Source organism: Lepidochelys kempii, chromosome 9 (assembly GCF_965140265.1).
Source record: "Lepidochelys kempii isolate rLepKem1 chromosome 9, rLepKem1.hap2, whole genome shotgun sequence".
Classification (NCBI taxonomy): Eukaryota; Metazoa; Chordata; order Testudines; family Cheloniidae; genus Lepidochelys; species Lepidochelys kempii.
In genome coordinates, this window is record NC_133264.1 from 99,778,273 (window position 1) to 99,798,313 (window position 20,041).

Below are 20,041 nucleotides of genomic sequence, written 5' to 3' on the forward strand. Positions count from 1 at the left end.
CAGAGTCGCTGGGAGGGGGCAAGCCCCAGCACTTTTTAATTTTTTTTACTGTGGCTCTGGGACATTTCAAAAGACCCTTAAAAAAACCACTGGCAGCAGAATCAGAAAACCTGAATGAAAGCACTGAAAAAGGCCCACAGCACAATACTGATCAGGTGCTCTGCCCACTGCCAGAAAATGACTTTTTTAGTCTTTTTTCCAAAAAAATTCAAGTTGACAGGACAGTACTCCTTTAACTTTGAATTTTCTTAAATTTGCTGCTTTCAAAACAATTAGAAGACAGGCTAAGACTTTCCCAGGGAGCTTGGAGCAACGGTATACATTACCTTTAAATATGATCCGTAGTATTTTGTTACATAAGGACTATCACACTGACTTAAGACAGTAATCTCTTGCTGTATGTCCTCTATTTCATCTTCCGCTTCCTCAAGGTCTATGATTTTTATAGCAACCACTTGCTGCGTTCGATTATCAATTCCTTTAAAGACTTCACCAAATGAGCCTTTTCCAATGCGTTCTAATTTTGTGAACAGTTCTTCTGGATCTGCTCTATAGTTCTATAAAAGAAGGAAAGGAAAGGAAAGATTGTAAACAAGTTATTTTACTTATTGTCAAAGACGAACCCTCCTCATTCCCCAAAAAGCAGATCATCCACATTACCCCCGGCTGGCACTGGTAAAGTTATGTGGTAATGCTATGCATTAGTACATTGTTATCAGAAAGTTAAGCTGAACTTCTGTTCACCTACTAGTTACAGTACATCTTGTGTAGTAAAGGCAAGGGCCGGACCCTCTGCTCCTATAAGCAACAGAGAGGATGGAGCCAGGCAGGCAGGAAAATTAACCTCTGAGTTTCCCCATAAAACATCCCCTAAGGCGAAAGGAAATGTTGGCACTATGTAAATTTCCAACTGTATAGTCATGCAACAGGCTGGGGAAAGTCTAGAAGTCCAAGGCAAGTAGAAGTGCTATCATCAATATCTGGGAAAATAAAAAGGGCACTGTCTACAGGACAGTCTACCACTGCAATGAACTTAAACAAGATCATGCCAATATATGGAGCAAAGCACATCTGATGCAGGTAGGATGCATGGCCCAAATGTACATGTTTCTAGCCTAATCAGGCTATTCTCTACTAGCTTCAAAGGGAACCAGGAACCAAAATCACCATCTCCAGTCTCAGACGGCAGGCAGCAGCAGACTAGACTAGTGCTACTTTGAATGATCACATCTAGATTTCACATGAGGTAGATTACAGCATTACAACGTATACTTGTATTTGAGATAGTTATTTAGTCTTAGTTCTCCGTCTTTAAACTGGTTGCAAGAGTGACATTTTATATTGCACTTGAGAACAAAACTAAACATACAACCAAGTCACAGACAAACTAACCCCTCTCCCCCCCAGTAGAAAGCCAGTACATGAAGTCAGAATAAGACCACAGTCCAAATACTGGGACAGCCATGTTTTCTTGTCAGTCAACCAAATCTAAAGCATTGGGTGCTTGTGGAAAAGTGACTGGAGACTTTTCTCCTAGCCAGCCATGCAAAACTACAGCAGGGCTTCAAGAGACAGTGCTGTGGTGACCAACAACTGCACTGTCTGTTGCCTCCCACCTGCTGCAGGCCATTTGGGTGCTCCCATGCGTAGGTGTGACAGTCTTACAGAAAGCATTTAGATGTGGTCATGAGGCAATGAGTCTCTCTTTGGTGAGCATAGAAATTGCCATAGTGGATCACACCCAAGACCTGTCTACTACTATTTATTACCAGAAAGCCTAGTAGCCCTAGTCATGGACCAGGTCCCCACTGTGCTCAGAGCTGTACAAACACAGAACAAAGATAGACTATAAACTCTTTGGAGCAGGGATTATAACATCTAGTCCAGCATCCTGTCTCTGATAGTGGCCAGCAACAGGTGCTTCAGAGAAAGGTGCAAAATCTGCAATAGGCAGATGTTTTATAATCTGCCCCCCACAAGAGGTCTCATCCTGGTCTCTAAGGGTATGTCTACACTGCAGCTGGAAGCAAGACTGCCAGACTGGATAGACAGACTCATGCTCGCAAGGCTCAAGTTAGCATGCTAAGAATAGCTGTGCAAATTTTGTGGCACCAGTGGAGGCTCAGGAGAGCCACACAAGCTCAAGCCTACCCCAACCCCTCGGTCCCAGCCTGCGTGGCTAGCCAGAGCCTCTGTCAGTGCGACAATGTCCACACAGTTATTTTCAGCTTGCTAGCGCAAGCCCCACTAACACAAGTCTGTCTACCTGGGTTGGGAGGCTCACCCCCCGCGGCGGTGTGGACAGAAGCAATCTAACTACTAGGGTAAGCCTGAAAGCATGAAGTTTAATGACAACATTTTTGGAAGGGATACTAATAATGACAACTCTGGAGATTCTTGATATCCCTATAAATATTCAAACCTTTTTTGAACCTTGCTACATTCTTGGTACACTTCCTATGGCGGTCCAATTTTTCACACAATGCATATTTCTTTTTTATCAGTTATCAGATTACTATAATATGGAGACTAAGGAATCCATGAAAAGTAGAAAGGAGGCCCCATTTACTTCCATTCAAAACCTCTCTGCGTGTTAATAAGGTCATTCTCTATTGCAGAAGAAACACTAAACCAGACACCAAGGACTAAGGTGTCTATGAGTAAAATGCTTTGGACAAGCTTCCCATTGAGCCACTGCCTTGCACCCGATGAAGTGAGCTGTAGCTCACGAAAGCTTATGCTCAAGTAAATTGGTTAGTCTCTAAGGTGCCACTAGTACTCCTTTTCTTTTTAGTTTTCTTCCACACTCATCACTTTTTACCCCTTTTACTTGGTACAGTCTCCATTTCTGCATCAAATCACCATCCTCCTCTGATTCACATCCCACCTGAAAAACTTATTTCTTCAAAGCCTGTCAACACTAATCCATAACTAAAAATACAGGTGAATCTAAAATTTAAAGAGAAAACTAGAGTATGTAAAAATGCATTTCTGTTTAGATATAAATCTTGATAGTATCAAAAAGGAGCTTAGTTCTATATTAGATTAAAAAAACAATTTGAAAGCAGCAGATTTTACCTCCCACTTTGACAAGCTACAGCCGCATTTTTTATACCAGTATCTTTTCCACCCTCTTATTATTCTGTGGTTTTCTGTCCTTTGTGTCCAAGTTTAGGTTGCAAGTTCCACAGGGCCAGGACATCATCACTCTAGCAGCCTGTAAAATCCCATGCACTCATCTGCTGCTACATGGAATATGAAGTCCTGTAGTCTGCCTCTTAAAACGGGTTGTGGGGGGTGGGGTGGTTTGTCTACATGTGCATTTCTGTTAGAAACATGGGCTCTCATGCAGGTTTCACAAAGATTTCAGCTCCTTTAAGGTGTCTAAGAAATGCCACATTTCTAAAACGCTGTACAGGACCTGTTACTAGGTTGCCACAAAGTATAAGTCAGTATTATCAGCGTAGCCAAGGTAGGGAAAGGCTTCTCAGGAATGCTATTTCAAGGACTGCCTTCAGGGCTTCCCAGAAGCCACACTGAAAATTGTTTGAACACTATTTTTCTTATAATCTTAACCTAAGTGAAATATTATGACGGAGGAGGAAGTCCAGGCTTTTTGAGTAAAGGAATGTTTGGTGTATGAAAATGGGTTCAGCGCTTATTCTGAGATGTTAGGGAAGTCATGTGCCTCATCATTGCTGCTGAAGAGGCACATAACCTGGTTTCCCTATTCTGATGGGAATTAGTCTATCTCCCCGTGCTGGACTTAATTATTTTGTTCTTGTCATGATGGTAAAACACTGAGGTCAACGGTTCTTAAACTTTTTTTTACTGGCGATCCCTTTCACATAGCGACCCCCTTATAAATTAAAAGCACCTTTTAATATATTTAACACCATTATAAATGCTGGAGGAAAAGTCGGATTTGGGATGGATGGAGGCTGATAGCTCATAACCCCACCATGTACTAACCTTGTGACCCCCTGAGAGGTCCCGACCTCCAGTTTGAGAACCCCTGACTTAGGTGAACCATAGTAACTGGGTCTATATTACTTTTTAAAAGTACTTGATTAAAATTTCTCTTTTTGGTACTTTCAAATAAATATGATGACAGTCAGGAACAACTGATGGCATTCTAGTTGACGGACAGATTTAATCCTGTGATTATCAAGTTTTTTTTTTGTAGAGACCCGCTTTGAGTGCACCAGCCTGCCCAATTTCCTACAAACTGAGACTATTGACATGAGAAATGAACTACATTTTGTTTTTAACGAAGAAACTGGAACGAGAACACTTAGCTTCCCAGGTGTTTTGTTTTGGTTTTTTGCTACAGCTTCCCACCCAATCAAAAATTTTTCTCCTTCCCTTAAAAAGAAAAGAAGGACTTGTGGCACCTTAGAGACTAACCAATTTATTTGAGCATAAGCTTTCGTGAGCTACAGCTCACTTCATCAGATGCATTCAGTGGAAAATACAGTGGGGAGATTTATATACACAGAGAATGTGAAACAATGGGTGTTACCATATACACTGTAATGAGAGGTTTCAGAGTAGCAGCCGTGTTAGTCTGCATCCACAAAAAGAAAAGAAGGACTTGGGGCACCTTAGAGACTAACAAATTTATTTGAGCATAAGCTTTCGTGAGCTACAGCTCACAGTCAGTCTCTAAGGTGCCACAAGTCCTCCTTTTCTTTTTACTGTAACGAGAGTGACCAGGTAAGGTGACCTATTACCAGCAGGAGAGCGGGGGTGGGGTGGGGGGGGGGGGACGACTTTCTGTAGTGATCATCAAGGTGGGCCATTTCCAGCAGTTGACAAGAACGTCTGAGGAACGGGGCGAGGGGGGGGGGCGACGACGACATGGGGAAATAGTTTTGCTTTGTGTAATGACCCATCCACTCCTAGTCTTTCAAGCCTAAGTTAATTGTATCCAGTTTGCAAATTAATTCCAATTCAGCAGTCTCTCATAGGAGTCTGTTTCTGAAGTTTTTTTGTTGAAGAATTGCCACTTTTAGGTCTGTAATCGAGTGACCAAAGAGATTGAAGTGTTCTCCAACTCATTTTTGAATGTTATAATTCTTGACGTCTGATTTGTGTCCATTTATTCTTTTACCTAGAGACTGTCCACTTTGGCCAATGTACATGGCTCAGGGGCATTGCTGGCACACGATGGCATCTATCCCATTGGTGGATGTGCAGGTGAACGAGCCTCTGACAGTGTGGCTGATGTGGCCCTATGATGGTGTCCCCTGAATAGATATGTGGGCACAGTTGGCAACGGGCTTTGTTGCCAAGGATAGGTTCCTGGGTTAGTGGTTCTGTTGTGTGGTATGTGGTTGCTCATGAGTATTTGCTTCAGGTTGGGGGGCTGTCTGTAAGCAAGGACTGGCCTGTCTCCCAAGATCTGTGAGAGTGATGGGTCATCCTTCAGGATAGGTTGTAGATCCTTGATGATGCGTTGGAGAGGTTTTAGTTGGGGGCTGAAGCTGATGGCTAGTGGCGTTCTGTTATTTTCTTTGTTGAAACCTCTCCTTCCCTTAACTCTCTCCACCTGTTTTCCAGATTGCTGTAGCAGCACCAAAAAGGGAGAAGGAGAGCCTCAGAAAGAAGTGTGCCAACAGCAGGAGCTGGGAGCCTCCTTCACCTGCTCAGCAGGAGGCAGAAACAGTAGTGGGAAGAACCTCCAAGCCACCTTCCACCCAGCCAGGAGGCAGATGGCTCCTGGTGAAGGTATTTCACTGTATGGAAAGCACTTCTATGTGGCACAGTCCCTACCATCAGGGGTTTAGCTGTGTACACATGCAGCTTTGAGTCTAATGGATTGGATACCTTACATGAAACGAGCTGGGGTGTCCGCCCAGTACTCAGCGAGCAGGTGTCAATGAATAAAAGCTGCCTCAGATTCCAAGGATTAGATGGTCATGAAGAACGAATTGCCTACTCATGCCTGGAAGTGGACACTCAAGGTCAAGGATGAGGCACAGTCGCGAGACAGAATAGGAAAACTTGTATTATATTCAGTCTGTGGATAAAAAATCAGTTTTAACCTTGGACTTCTGCATCCAAGGCAAGCAGGCAGTCTTATTTCACTTGACTATCACAAGGCAAATGTTCTCTATTTTATAATTAAGGTTCCATTTGTATTTCTATTTCCAGTGGCTTATGTCTAAAATACAAAAGGTGCGTGTTTTGTACAGGAATATCTGAAGTCTTTAGATTTCTATGAAAGTCTCATTTGGTCACAAAATAGTGTCATTTACTTGTTTTGTACTCTTGTAACTCAAAGAGTCTCTGGCAGGGAATCTGTCTATAATGTAAATACTTTAGATATTCTGGAAGAAGAGAGTTCATAGCAAGCTTTAGAATCTGAAAGAGAAAGGAAATAGCCTAGGCCTCAGAGCAGTTAGCAGAAGTTTTATAGCAAATCCTCTACAGCAGCAAAAGCCATTTTTCTAACTCCACCAGCTGGAAGGAGACATCAACCAGTCTGGGCTGCCATATGAGAACACAGAATTCAAATACAACTCTGGTACACAATATAATTATATATACACATTTTAGAAAGTCCTCTGATGCTCATTGGCCCAAGAACTAGAGCTGGGTTCATACTAGGGAAGTTGATGAGAGATTCCCACCAGCGCAACTTCAGGTTCATCCAAACAGACAGCAGACAAACTTCTTCTATAATGAGGCAATCTTCACAAGTCACTTAATCTTTGCGCCTCCATTTCCCATCTGTAAAACAACGCTGACCCTCTTTTGTGATTCAGGGATGAAAAACTCTGTGTAAAAATATTACCAACTCCGTATGTCACATCTGAGTCTTGTCTGCGCTGAGTCTATCAGATAACCTCCGCCATCCAAACTGGAATTGCAATCACACTAAGAGCCCCAGTCTTGCATTATGATCCACCCAGGTGAAGCAACGAGGTGCATGGAACTCTGTGATGGTGCAGCAGTGCACCCCCACAGACCACAATGCAGGATCAGGGCCTCCCCTTAAGGCATTCAACTGCAGAATCTGATATAATGGAGACAGAGCTGGGTGTCACTTGGACATTGGAAGAAATGCAGTAGAATCTGTCTACTATCTCAGTGACCTGACAAACATAGAGCATGAGAGAATCAACACAGAAGCTGGATCACCAAATACCAAGAAGCTCTGTATCACAGGCAAGTTTAACACCAGACTGTATGGGTCACAAACCCAAGACCTGATGAACAACTAAAGCTGCCTCACTACAAACCCTTGATAACCTTCCCTCCAAAAAGGAGATTCAAGAGATTGAAGAGACAAGAGATGGTTTCCTGAGTAGAGGATGATCATCACCCTCTTAAGCAATACTTACTCATTGCCCTCAGAGAGGGATAACAAAAATCCCCTTCAGTATCAGGTTCAGTGCCAGCCAAAAAACATAAGTGTCCAGCTTTCTGAAGCTCCCCAGGCACTTTCCGGGATCACTGTGAGCATCAGCTGCTGTTTTCCCCCTCCCTCAACAGGGTTCTGCTACCACAAAGACATTCACTCTGAATCAAAGTACTCCTATGCATGAAGCAACTTAAATACTTCTGCTAATGTCGAATACTTGGCTGTTACCAAGCAGAGACAACCTGGATTAACAAGGCTGGCGACCATCTGGAACAGTTTAGCTGATCCACACTTTTGCATTTCCTACAGCTAAAGTGAAGAAGTCCTTCTTTCCCTCCGGTACAGTCATGGCATAGAACTTAAAAATTTCCCTATCAGAACCAGTCAGACTCAGCATGAGATTTATTTCCACTGGCACTCCAGCTACCTTCCCATGCATTTTAGGGTCAGATCACTTGCATATTAGGGTGACCCATGAGGATGAAACAGGGGAAGAGACTGCTTACGAGAGAGGATTATAATATTGTTCTACCAGACCATTAATAGTGTGTGGCTGATCTACAAAACACTGTTCTTCCTCAGAGCCATCTGAAACCCAGACTTGTACCACAAGTAGCCAAGACTTCTACTTTCTGTTTCACAAAAGAAACCTGCCTAGCACCAATCATGCTAAAAAATCTGTTTGGCATCAGAGATTGTGATCTACTGAATTACCAACACCATTTTCTGAAGTACCTTGGTTTTGCTTCCTTTTGTGGCTGGAGGAGGGGGAAACTCCCATCAGTCTAGAACTGGCTAGGCTGGACCCTGCTTTGCTCATGAGATCAGACAAGGCAATGGCCAGAGATAGCACAGCTCCAGGCCTCAATGCTTGAAAACACAGTACTCTGCTTCATTCAGTTATTGCAATTCCAGTATACTGCACTTCAGAGAACAGTTGCTTAATAAGAAAAGGAGGACTTGTGGCACCTTAGAGACTAACAAATTTATTTAAGCATAAGCTTTCGTGAGCTACAGCTCACTTCATCAGATGCATGAAAGCTTATGCTTAAATAAATTTGTTAGTCTCTAAGGTGCCACAAGTCCTCCTTTTCTTTTTGCAAATACAGACTAACACGGCTGCTACTCTGAAACCTGTCAGTTGCTCATTAAGTTTCCCTTCACTGACCATACATAGAAGTGTGGTGTGGAAGACAACCCACAGCAACAAATCTCTAAAAGGAAGCAGTCCAAATGAATTAAAATAGACTATCTTCACCAGGTGCACAAGAGTTCAAGAAGGGAGGTGTCTCCACCTACTAACAAGGCTACTTGAAATGGACCTGTGAACCATACCATGGCTATATGAAGCTAGCAACCTTTCCCTATCAACTTGTTAAAAGAAAGAAAAAACTCACAATAGACTAGAAAAAGCAGCTTCCAGCTTTGAGGTACATTTCTGGAAAAAGTCAAGTGCCTCATGATGTAAAGTAAATGTGCCCCCATGCTGTAATCTTTTCTATTTACTTCTCCAAACCTTCTTTCCACGCCTAACAACTCCTGCTATTACACAATGTTCCAGATGTACGGCCATGCACACTGTCACCTTTCTTGACAAGTTCCAGAGGAATTCAAGCTCTTAAGCCTCTCTAAGCAACATAAACAGTTGTCAGTAAACAACTAGCTGCTCTCCCAGTCAAAAGTCAATTGACACTAATATATTTATCAAGAAACGCAAATGCAAAGGATCTGGGCAATAGTTTTCCACAGTGTTAACCTCATTAGTCCTAGATGTTAAAGCAGCTCTTAAACCGATACTTTCAAAAACATTCTAAAATTCAGATCATTACATGTTCTTTAAAACTCCGACAGCTACTGAAATATAAGATTTAATGTATACTCATAGCATTTGAGATATTCCTTCTAAATTTCAGTCTAGAATTGAATGTATTAATGCTTTAGATTATAAATTTAATATATTTGGAATACAGTTCTATAATCAAAAAATTACTCTTTTACAAGATATTTCTAAACACCAAAAGTCAATTACCCCAATGCTGCTAACCAGGAATGTATTTTGCATAAGCAATGTGGGTCAGAAAATCAGCTCCTAGTACTACTGGGACCAATGAATAAAGCACAGGACATTTACCACAGCTTCAGTCCATGCCAATATAAATAGAACATGTAGGTGCTATTGTTGAAGACAGAAGAGGAAGTAAAATGTCTAAGAAACTATTTTTTTTTTTTAATTCTCTGGTTTCTACTTCCCTAAAACCCTGGAGATACAGGTCCCAGGTTCTGGTTTTCTTTTTAAAAAGCAGCATTCCTCCTATTATGAAAAAATCCAACAGTTTATTAAAATGCATAGTCTAATTTGCAAAGAAATATGATTGTGCGATAATCCCAGCTTGCCAAATTGTTCCCCCTTAGGAAGCAAGCTGATAATCATGAAGCTCTGTTTCTTCTGGTTCTAGAAGGCTAAAAATTCTGATGGAATTTTCCAACTCTCAGTCTTGCTTTTAAATCTTCCCCAGGATTGGGACGCTATGGAATCTGGCAGAGTCACAGGTACAAAATGAAAGCCTGCTCTTATTACATGCCTTGTACTATTTCTCGTCACACTAGGAGTAAGATGAGCATGAATGTGAATCTTTCATACAGAGCGAATACCATAAGAACCTAACCCATTGGAAGGGTCAGAAACTGCCAAATGATTTGATCTGTGTGCTTAGGTCCATGCTGGTCATTGTGTTCCTTGCCACTGATCAGGGCAGAAGTAAATAAGACCAGTCTATGCTTGAAAGGCTTTGCAGATTTAGATATACCAAAATAATATGCCAGCAAAGTGCTTCTCGTGTGGACAGGCTATACTAGCAAAATGATGCTTGCAAAAACACAGTTTATTTCAGCCCTCCTCACCCTCACCCCCAAAGTAAGTTTGCAAAAGTGTAGTTTTGCCAGTATAACCACGCGTAAGCTAGGGTTTTTGCCAGTACAGTTATGTCTCAAAATCAGACCTCATTACACCCTGACCAACATTGGCAAAATAGTTTGAAATGTACAACTGGCCTAAGGATGAGACTGAAGAGATCTTCAGCAGAGCTTGGGAGCTCTTTTCTTCATGAGAAGCTTCTCTTTAAGCTCCTTGCACTATGTTCGTATTGGTCACAGAAACTAGGTAGTTGATGCATATTTTTTTCTGAGATTTACTTTTCAGTCCATCTGTTCTTTGGGAAAGAATAACCCTCAGCTAGAATAAATGTTTCTCTCTCTTCCATTGGTATTACTCAAATTTAGGTATACGTACCACTGATTAGTTCTTTGGATTTTGTAAACTTTCATGACTTTCCAGGGGAACCATCTACCCTTCCCCTTCCAAGATTGTTCATGTGAAGACTTGATAATGTTGCTACAAGCAAAGTAGAGACGAAACCCGATCCCCTGTGTGCTGTGGCAATGAAGTACGGGCTTGCTGGTGCTTGTTTGATATCTTTCAACTCCTGTTCCATGTTAAGTCCCAAGATCACCCTTTCCACTCATCCCACAGTACACAGGTGGGAAAGACGATCTCAGGAGCCCACCTTGGAAGGGAAAGTAACTTGCTTTCAATTCTGCTTCCCTGAAGGTATCTTTTGAGGCAGAACACCCTCTATTAATCCCATTCAAATTAATAGGAGTTGAAGGTGCCTAGCTACTTGCAGGATCTGACAGAATAGAAGCTAAATGCCTGCGGCCAGTGGCCCAGATCTTTGTATGTGACTGAGAAATCCAAAGAGCAACTCTAGGTGGGGAAGGGTAGACAAAGGTCACTTAAACCACCACTGCACTTCCCCAATCCTTCATCAATAAAACGCAGGTCTAGTTCCCTAATGTGAGCAATAACAGTCCAAGAGACTGTTCTAACTTCCCCCAGGCGCCGAAGCCAGCAACAGGTGGATACAGTAGTTGGGAATGGCCAAGGTACAAGGAAGCTCCAGTCATGTCTGGTTTCTTCCAGTCATTCCCCCTTACACCAGAGTGTGCATGGGCGTACACAGTTTATGCGGCATGACTAGGAGACAATCCAAAGGATTTCCTTATGTTGGGGCAGCTGGCCATAAGAGGATCTCCCCAGCTTTACGGCTCCCTTGTGCTCACAGTGTGGAAAAAGCATCTGCAGCACAGCCCAGGATCAGGCCCAATATTCCAGTTCAGCTATGGCCAAGTACTGAGATACAAGGTGGTAAGCCTTTACATATTAAATTAATTACCAAGCATGCTTGTATCATTTGAGATACAGTCTTACATCACTGGTTGTATGAAGTTCAGAAACATGCAGCTACAGCCTTGTTTTTGCCTTTCCCAGTTCTCAATTTCCCTGTCTTTCAGGCTACTTCTTTTCAGCCATGTTTTGTTGTTGTTTATGGAGGGAGAGTATTTTAACTACGGTGACCAGATGTCCCGATTTTATAGGGACAGTCCTGATTTTAGGGACTTTTTCTTATATAGTCATTTATTACCCATCACCCCCCTCCTGATTTTTCACACTTGCCCTCTGGGCACCCTAATTTTAACCAAGAGAAGTTCATAAAAACTTAGATGCACAACGCATTCCAATGCAATGCTACAAAGCTTTATTTGCACAGAGAAATACTGACTGAAGGATCATATCTGTTAAGACAGTGAATAGAATGAGCGTATGGTAGTTGGAGTTCATGCACTCCATCACTTTCCATGAAAAGAACATCTGCGAAAGGTTGTGCATAAGAGCAGGAAAGAGTCAGCATTATGCCAGCAAAGACCCCTAGTGTAGATGCAGCTCATACCAGTTCCCTCAATGAAATAAACTACTCTGGCTAAATGAGTCTTTTCCAATACAACTTCAGCTACACTTGGGCTTTTGCCAGAATAGCTATGACAGTCAGGGCTGTGAATTTTTTTCATATTCCGAACAGACATAAGTTTTGCCGACAAAACTTAAGTGTAGACCAGGTCCTAATCGTCTCCAAAACCTTGACTGGCTAATCTTCCAACCTCTCTTCTTCCCTGCTTCCAGCAACTTCCCAATATACAGTAAAAGCTGGTTTTCTGGGCACTTCAGCACCCGGAAAGCTCTATAAATCGGCATTTCAGATCTTCATTGAAATTCCAGTTTATAGGCCGGTTAACGTGAGGCTGGCAGCGTGGGTGAGGGTGTGGGGTGCTGGATCCAGGGGATACTCACCTTGGGCGGCTCCCTGTCTCGGCTGCTCCTAGGTGGAGGTGCAGCAGGCGGCTCTGTGCACTGCCTCTGCCCACAGGCGCTGCCCCCGCAGCTCCCATTGGCCGCGGTTCCTAGCCAATGGGAGCTGCGGAACTAGCGGGCGGGGCGGGATGGGGGCAGCGCGCAGAGCTGCCTAGCTATGCCTTTGCCTAGGAGTAATCAGCACAGGTTGCCGCCTGAGATGAGCGCCCCCCTGGATCTGGCACCCCCTCCCACGCCCCAACCTGCTGCTCCTTCCCACACCCAAACTCCCTCCCTCTTAGTTAACTGGCATTTTTCACTTACTGGCACTCCCCCATTCCCCCAACATGCCGGATAAAACAGCTTTTACCATATTGTGTTCCTGTTCTTAAAAAGAAGCTGGGTATGTTATATCAGCTGCCCTTTTAAAAGATATATATTTAAGAAAAGGGGAAGGATATCAATTTTATAGAACATGGGTTGACTACTCAAACAACCCGTTCATACACAGGAAATAGGGAGAAAGCTAGACTTCTGCTCAGAACAATGTCTAATTAAGTAAGCAATACACTCTGTATGGCTGCCTTGCAGATCTTCCAAAGCAGAATAATCTTGAAACTAGCTGCTGCCACTTCACAAAACGGCCTTTTCCCCCCAAGATGGCTTTCAAGTCAATATCACCGAAGACGAGCAAACAAAAAAGCAAGAAAACAACCATTCCAAAATGTCTCAGATACAGGCTGATCTAATGAAACCAAAAGCTGGATGCATCTTCTCAGCCTTATAAAAACCAGGTATCATGGACTCTGACAAGATTCCTTTGGAGAGTGGTGTCCAAACACCATCTTGTTCACTCTGTTGACTTGACAATACTTCCCACACCCCGCCCAGAGAAGCTATTACATTTTCTGGATTTTTAGATGTCTCCTGGGTTTTACTTGAAACAGAAATCCCCTTCTAATGTAGGTGTGGTCAGTTACCAGAGCTTGTAGTTCACCTACACTGAGACATTACTCAAAAATAAGGTTTAAAAGATTTTATAAAATGCTTCCAGAAGTGCAAAAAGTTTTGCCAATTTGGTTAGAGTACTAAATTGCCCATTTGCCTATGTTTGTGACATGCCTAGTACTATAGAGCTCCAATACAAATGGGGAACTTTGGCTGCTGCTATAAGAAGTTACTATTATATTTCTCTGTGGCTGCCTAATAGATAGTTCCAGATACAACAACCCACTGATAACACCAATAACTAGAAACAAAAAGCAGTCTGATCTCTCTCATTATTGACAGTCAAAGCTGAATATTTAGTGACTTGGTAGTAATCTATTATCTGTATCTTATAGCAAGCATCGGAAGGAAGGTCTGTGGCTGAAGTACAACACCATGAGACTCATAGCAGCATCAGGGTTAGAACCCAGACTTCTTAGGTGACCATAGTGGGTATATCTACATGGAGATAATAGCCCCTCAGCATGGCCACAGCCAGCCCAGGTCAGCTGACTTGGGCTCAGGGCGCAGGGCTAAAAATTGCTGTGTACACATTTTATCTTTAGGTTTTTTATCCCCGTGTAGACATGCCCAGTGTTTTGTGCCTCCATTACTTGTCTAAAGTGGAGAGAATGCCCATGTGATAGGGCCACCGGTAGGTTTAGTTTATTGTTTAAAATATCCTGGTGCACTTCATATCTAGAGTACTTTTTAAGTATTGTAAAACAGAAATTAGACTATGTCTCAGAGAGTAGCTACCTGCACTGAAGTTATGCCAGCTGGCATGAACTGAAGATAGATTTAAGATTCACCAAATCACTACAGTCTATTTTAATTACCTATGTGACCCTGACCCTAACCCTGAGCCCCAACTGAGCATATCCACACCTTTGAATAAAGGTAAAAAACGATGAGACCAGTATCAAAATAAACAACAGTCATGTAAAGGATTCCCCCACTCTAAATGAAAGCAAACAGCAATTTTCAGGTCTAAAAGAGATTCAGATTGAGTAGAGATAGAAAAAAACTGATCGCTCAGTTTAACTGTGAAGAATGGTTCTAAATCTTACTCAGAAGATCTGTTCCTTGCATATATATTTAGTCAGACTTTTTAAAGATATGCTAAGGTGTTTTTACTACTTTTTTACTTCTTTGCACAACACAGCTAACATACCTAAGAGACATGGATTCTATTCCTTTCAAAAAAAATGTTTACTGAGTTACAATTAATTACAGCTGTGCAAACACATTGTACGATGGGATTGCACAGATGTCACTGAATGCATAATTTGAAGGCAATGGATTATACAGGTATAAATCTAAGATTCCTCTCCTGCATCATGACCAGTAAAGAACCCAGCCTGACTCTTAGAACCAGGGTGAAAACTGCAGATTTTTCTTGTGACAATACACATTTGATATTAAAGTCACATTTAAGGCTGTAACTGCCATAACAAGGATGGGTAGATATTTTGGTTGTAAGTAACTAACATCCTTCTGTTATAAATTAAACTGGCCCTTCACAAAATTAAGTTGTTCCACTCAGGAGCAACAGAAAAGGTAAGGACAAAGCCGCTGTGAAGAAAACACAAGAGCTTTATCGTTGTCTATTTGAAGTGCTCCAGAGAAAGTATTCAAACTGACAACATGTAAGCACAAGGAAAGAACCATCCATTACATACACAGTACTTAGAACACTGGTCTAAAGACAGCAAGCTGGAGGCAGTGAAAGAGCAGGAAGGAGAGTCAAGCTGCCCTTCCTCCCACCATTCCCCAATTAGCTTCCAGACCCACCAGCCACCCTCCTCACTAAGGAGACCACACAGGTCAGGAGCTCCCCCAATTCCCTTTGATTCTGTAGGCATTGAGATATACTCTTTAAGTACATGTTTCCACAGGACCATTGCTTTAATGCTTTCCAAGAGCCGCAGGACCTTGTTTAATGTACAACATTGATGCACTAGGGAGCAGAACTAAGGTTGCATGAACAACAGTAACTCTGGCATGTCTACCTTGCAACTGCTTGACTTTGCAACCTAATGACACTCATTTAATGTGCTTTTTTTATATGTAATTTCCTATCTTTTTTAAAAGATAGTGTTAAACATTGTACCCATCTTAGGGCAAACATAACCGCTGGTCTTCTAGGCTCACGTCATCTTCTTCCAAAGGGGATGATTTTTAAATAAATTATACACTTTCCACAGCAAGTGTGGCCTAGCCATGTTTTCTAGCTTCACGCCACGTTTCCGTTTCAGAGAGACACAGATGGCTGTTAGGCAACCAGATCTGAGTTCCAACATATTCAGAGCTATGTGCTCTGGCCTTTGGATCCCTCTGAAGACACAGTGGGGCTCCTGCGAAATCAAGCCCTGCTTTACTGTCACTTCTGGCCATAAAGGGGCTCTGCCTACTGGAGAACTCTGTTTTCACTGAGACAACTGTAGTCACAGAAGAACTCTGCTGTTTCAAAACTCTACGGAGGACACCATACCACTGCTTTCTTAAAATGAGCAGCGCACTAAAGGCTGCTCTGGGAACTTCAAGGGAAGATAAAACTTTTCTGACCTTTCTAGAGTAGATACATGCTATTATTGGCCACAAACTGGGTTCATGAAAGGAGTGTTTCTGTTTCCAGCCCCAAATCACTCTCTCTAGCCCCAAATTATTTTTCCATCTTGGCAGCAGAGGAAGGAGAGGTTTGGGGAGCAGCAGAAAGTGACCAAAAACAAAAGGCAGAAGGATCAGCCTACCTCAAAAAACAAAAACACATTTCTTTAGAGATGAGCAAGAACCCCATCCCACCCCCCCAACATTCACATACGTCTCTTGATTAACTGCTTTTACTTGTACAGTGTGCACTAGGTAGAAAGAAGGGAGTGGAAAGGAGAGGCGTTTTGACACAAGGGGCATATTCTTAGTAATGATTTGACTTTGAATTTTAACAGAAATATAATTTGACACCAACGTGTAAAAAAGGAAGATATCTATTCATTATATTTTTTATTAATTTAGACCTATGACATCTCCTCCACTGCTCAGATGCTGCTGACCTCAGATCATGGACTTTGAACATTCATATCATAAGGAAAGTACTGCCTGGTAGTTGAACCAGTGGAATGAAAAATATGCAAACGATACCATTGGATCTTTATCATGATTTGGAATGGATTCATTTAGTAACAACATTGTACAGCTAAAAAAGTTAACTGCCCTTTGTTATTTCAGACCTCAGCCTGGTCTAAATCCAATGACAGATTCCACCACACCAGCATTTAAAACTGGTTCTCAGTTTCTTATAGCAGTCAGCAAATTGTTCTCTTCCAAAACAAAATTCATCTAATTTGTTGAATTGTTGTAGAACAAAAGGATGTTTAAACAGTTAGGTAACCTAACTCGATGAACTATTTGAACACTTTATAACCAATCAGAAGTCTGAAGATGAGAGAACTGTCGTCTGTAAATGCTCTCATTATTGGAGGGCATTTGCATTATTCTCTCCATTTTATGCACTACTTTCAAAATCCTACTATACTGAGAGATTACAGAAGCCACTTCTACGAGCAAAGGCAGATAAAAGGAAAAAATGATGCATGGAACAGTAAGTCTGCCTTTTACTTTTAACAGCAACATATTTCCTTTCAGCTGGCAGGCAGTGCTTATCGGTTCACAAGACGGCTTCTTTTACTTTTGCCACACCCTTCCAATCCAAGAGACAGCAGCACTGAAGCCTTGCCAATAAGAAAAAACTACAGAGTCATGATATTTACGCAATATTTTCTGAATACTGAAAAAGTTTAAGTTTCAGCAGTAAAATGGCTATTGCTAAATGAACAAAAGTGTCTTCACAGGAAGACATTATTTTAGAAGGCATTTTATCATTTTTATAATATGAAAAGACTTAGCACAGTATTATATACAGATTTTCTTCCTTACATAAAATTTAGTGCATGCCATAGAATCCAATTTGAACAAAATCAGCTTTGTAGTTTAACAGTTCACAACCTGGACTGTGGCCATGAGAATATAGGAGTACAAGCACAACTCTCTTTTCTGATCCTGAATGTCGACAGAGGCAACGGCAGCTGGAATGGCTTTCGAGCCTGTTGAGGGGTGTGCAGGCCCAAGGACCAGAGGGTGGCACGGGAGTCTTTAAGGCTGTGGAGCCGTGCATTGCTAAGATCAGAGAAGAGTCCTGTTCCCTTAAACGGGAGGTCCTGAAAGGTAGCCTGTATCTCCTGGGACAGCCTGGAGGACTGTAACCAGGATCTGCACCTCATGACAACTGCAAAAGGAGACCACCCTGGCCACCAACTCTGTAGCAACCCAGGCCATCTGGAGGGCACCTCTCGCCACCGCTTTCCCCTCATCCACTAAGGTAGCAAACTCCTGGGCTTGGTCCTATGGAAAACCCTCCTTGAATTTTCTGATGGAGTCTCACAAGTTGAAGCTGTACCTGTCTAGCGGGGCCTGATGGTGAGATACCCGACATTGCATGCTGGCCATTGAATAAATTTTCCTGCCAAACAAGTCCAGTCTCTTAGCGTTTTTATTTTTGGGTGTGCCACTGGCTTGGCCCTGCCTGGGCCTTTTGTTGACAGCAGACACTAACAGGGACCCTGCTGGAGGGTGGGTGTACAGATATTCAAATCCCTTTGCCGGGACATAATATTTCTTTCCACTTTCTTGGAGGTAGATGGAATGGAAGGGGAAGTCTGCCACACAGACTTGGCAAGTTTCAGGACCCCGGGTAGACGAGCAATACGACCTGGGCCAGGGTGGACGAGAGTACGACATTTAAGAGGTCCCCGCTAGCTCTTCAACCTCCAAGTTCAAGTTAGCAGCCATTCTTTAGAGCAGGTCCTGGTGCTCTTTGAAGTCATCGGGGAGGGCTGGGGGGTACACCCCATGGGATCCAGTACTGCCACTGAACGGCCTGCTGCCATGCCACCACACCGGTCGCATGGGCCATTGGCAATTTGCCTCTCCTAGGTGAGGGGCTGAACTTTCCCTCTGACTTGGACCACTTCCCCTCTGGTGACCAGGGCGGAGCCTTAGATGTCCAAGTCTGTCGGCTGACCCTCGTCCGAGACCGGTAAGGAAAGGGCAAGGAACAGTGCCAGCATGAACAGTGGTACCGGGAAGTTGGAGACCGGTGCCACGACTGGGAATGATCCCACACCAAGAGGAATCGACACTGGGGGGATGGCCTAGCTGATGGGGGACTGGGCTGCGGCGATCTCCGGCAGGAGGCCTGGTGGTACCATGGGTACGGGGATCACAATCATGACTTGGATGCCCTGTGCCTCATAGGTGGCGACCTTGGTGTTAGGGACTTGGGTCTTCTAACAGGAGACCAAGGCTGCGGTGCCAGGGATCGATGCCTGCGGTCCAGGGATCCTCCATTGCTTTAGAGGGAGCTTGCCCATAGAGGTCTGGGCCTTAACTGGGTCCATCGCCTGGCTTGGTGTCTGTGGTGCCGGCTGGCCTACATGGTCCTTGGTCGCCAGGGCCACCTCGGGCACAGGTGGCCCTACGAGGGGCTGGGATCCCCTGCCGCTCCCGGGAGTTGGATCCTTGGCTGGGCTAGGGGGTCGAACCACAGCAGTATCCCCATGTAGCTCCAGGCGGGCACGTGGCCCAACACAGGTCCTCTGCTGGAAGCCCCCTTGTCTTGAGGTACCAACGGGCCCTTGGGCTTCAGCCGCTTCTTAGGCACTGGCGAGGGGGAACGGTGCCAGGCAGGTTCCAGCGCCAGCAGTTCACTACGCACTGACGCTGAAGTACTAGGTGTGGAGTCCACTTGGGAGGGCTCCAAGGCAGGACCAAGTGCAGTCTCCATGAAGAGGGCCCTCAAGTGGAGATCCCGCTCCTTTTGAGTTCAAGGGCAAAAGTTTTTGCAGATCCTGGACTTGTTTTTTCTGTGTGATTCCCCGGGACACTTCAAACAGATCTCATGGGGGTCACTGTTGGGTATCAGCCGGCTACACAGTGAACATGGCTTAAAGCTATGTGCTCCCCATTGCCATGCTGGAGCCTCCACATTTATTTATTGACAAATAAAATTTGCAGAATTTTTAAATATTGTGAGCAAAATTTTTATCTTTTTTGGCACAGAATTTTTACTGTTTGGCCACAGATTTTCCTCAGGAGTGTATATTTATATTCCTATAAAATGACTGACATTGGCTGTTTTTTGAACGTATGGCAAATGTGTCTAACTCTGTTCTGTTTTACTGATTATAGTGAGCAATTATTTTCTATATTGTTTTGTTTTTGCTTTAAAGGGAGGGAACGTGCCCTGTAATAAGTGTAGTTCAATAATACATTGGAAAAGTCTCATTCAGTTCATCAGCTGAACATTAAACAAGCAATATTGTGACACCCTATTAGTGTGGTTCTTTTGGGATGAATCCAAGTAATTCTGTTGCTCTTACACTTAATTACATAACTTTTGTCATCTCCTTAAAAAGGGTAGATCAATATTCACTTAGACATGA

General features: G+C 43.2%; 1 protein-coding gene across 4 annotated transcripts in view; it reads right to left on the reverse strand.

Annotated features, from left to right (window-relative positions):
* STK26 (serine/threonine kinase 26) overlaps positions 1–20,041 on the reverse strand; it is a 54,407-nt gene that overhangs the window by 22,285 nt on the left and 12,081 nt on the right. For 3 of the 4 annotated variants that reach the window (XM_073358519.1, XM_073358520.1, XM_073358518.1), the window contains exon 3: positions 327–557. In XM_073358519.1, coding sequence (XP_073214620.1) covers positions 327–557 — 231 coding nt within the window. Of the gene's footprint in view, positions 1–326; positions 558–20,041 lie in introns of those variants that run through there. The other variant, XM_073358521.1, reaches the window with a different exon arrangement.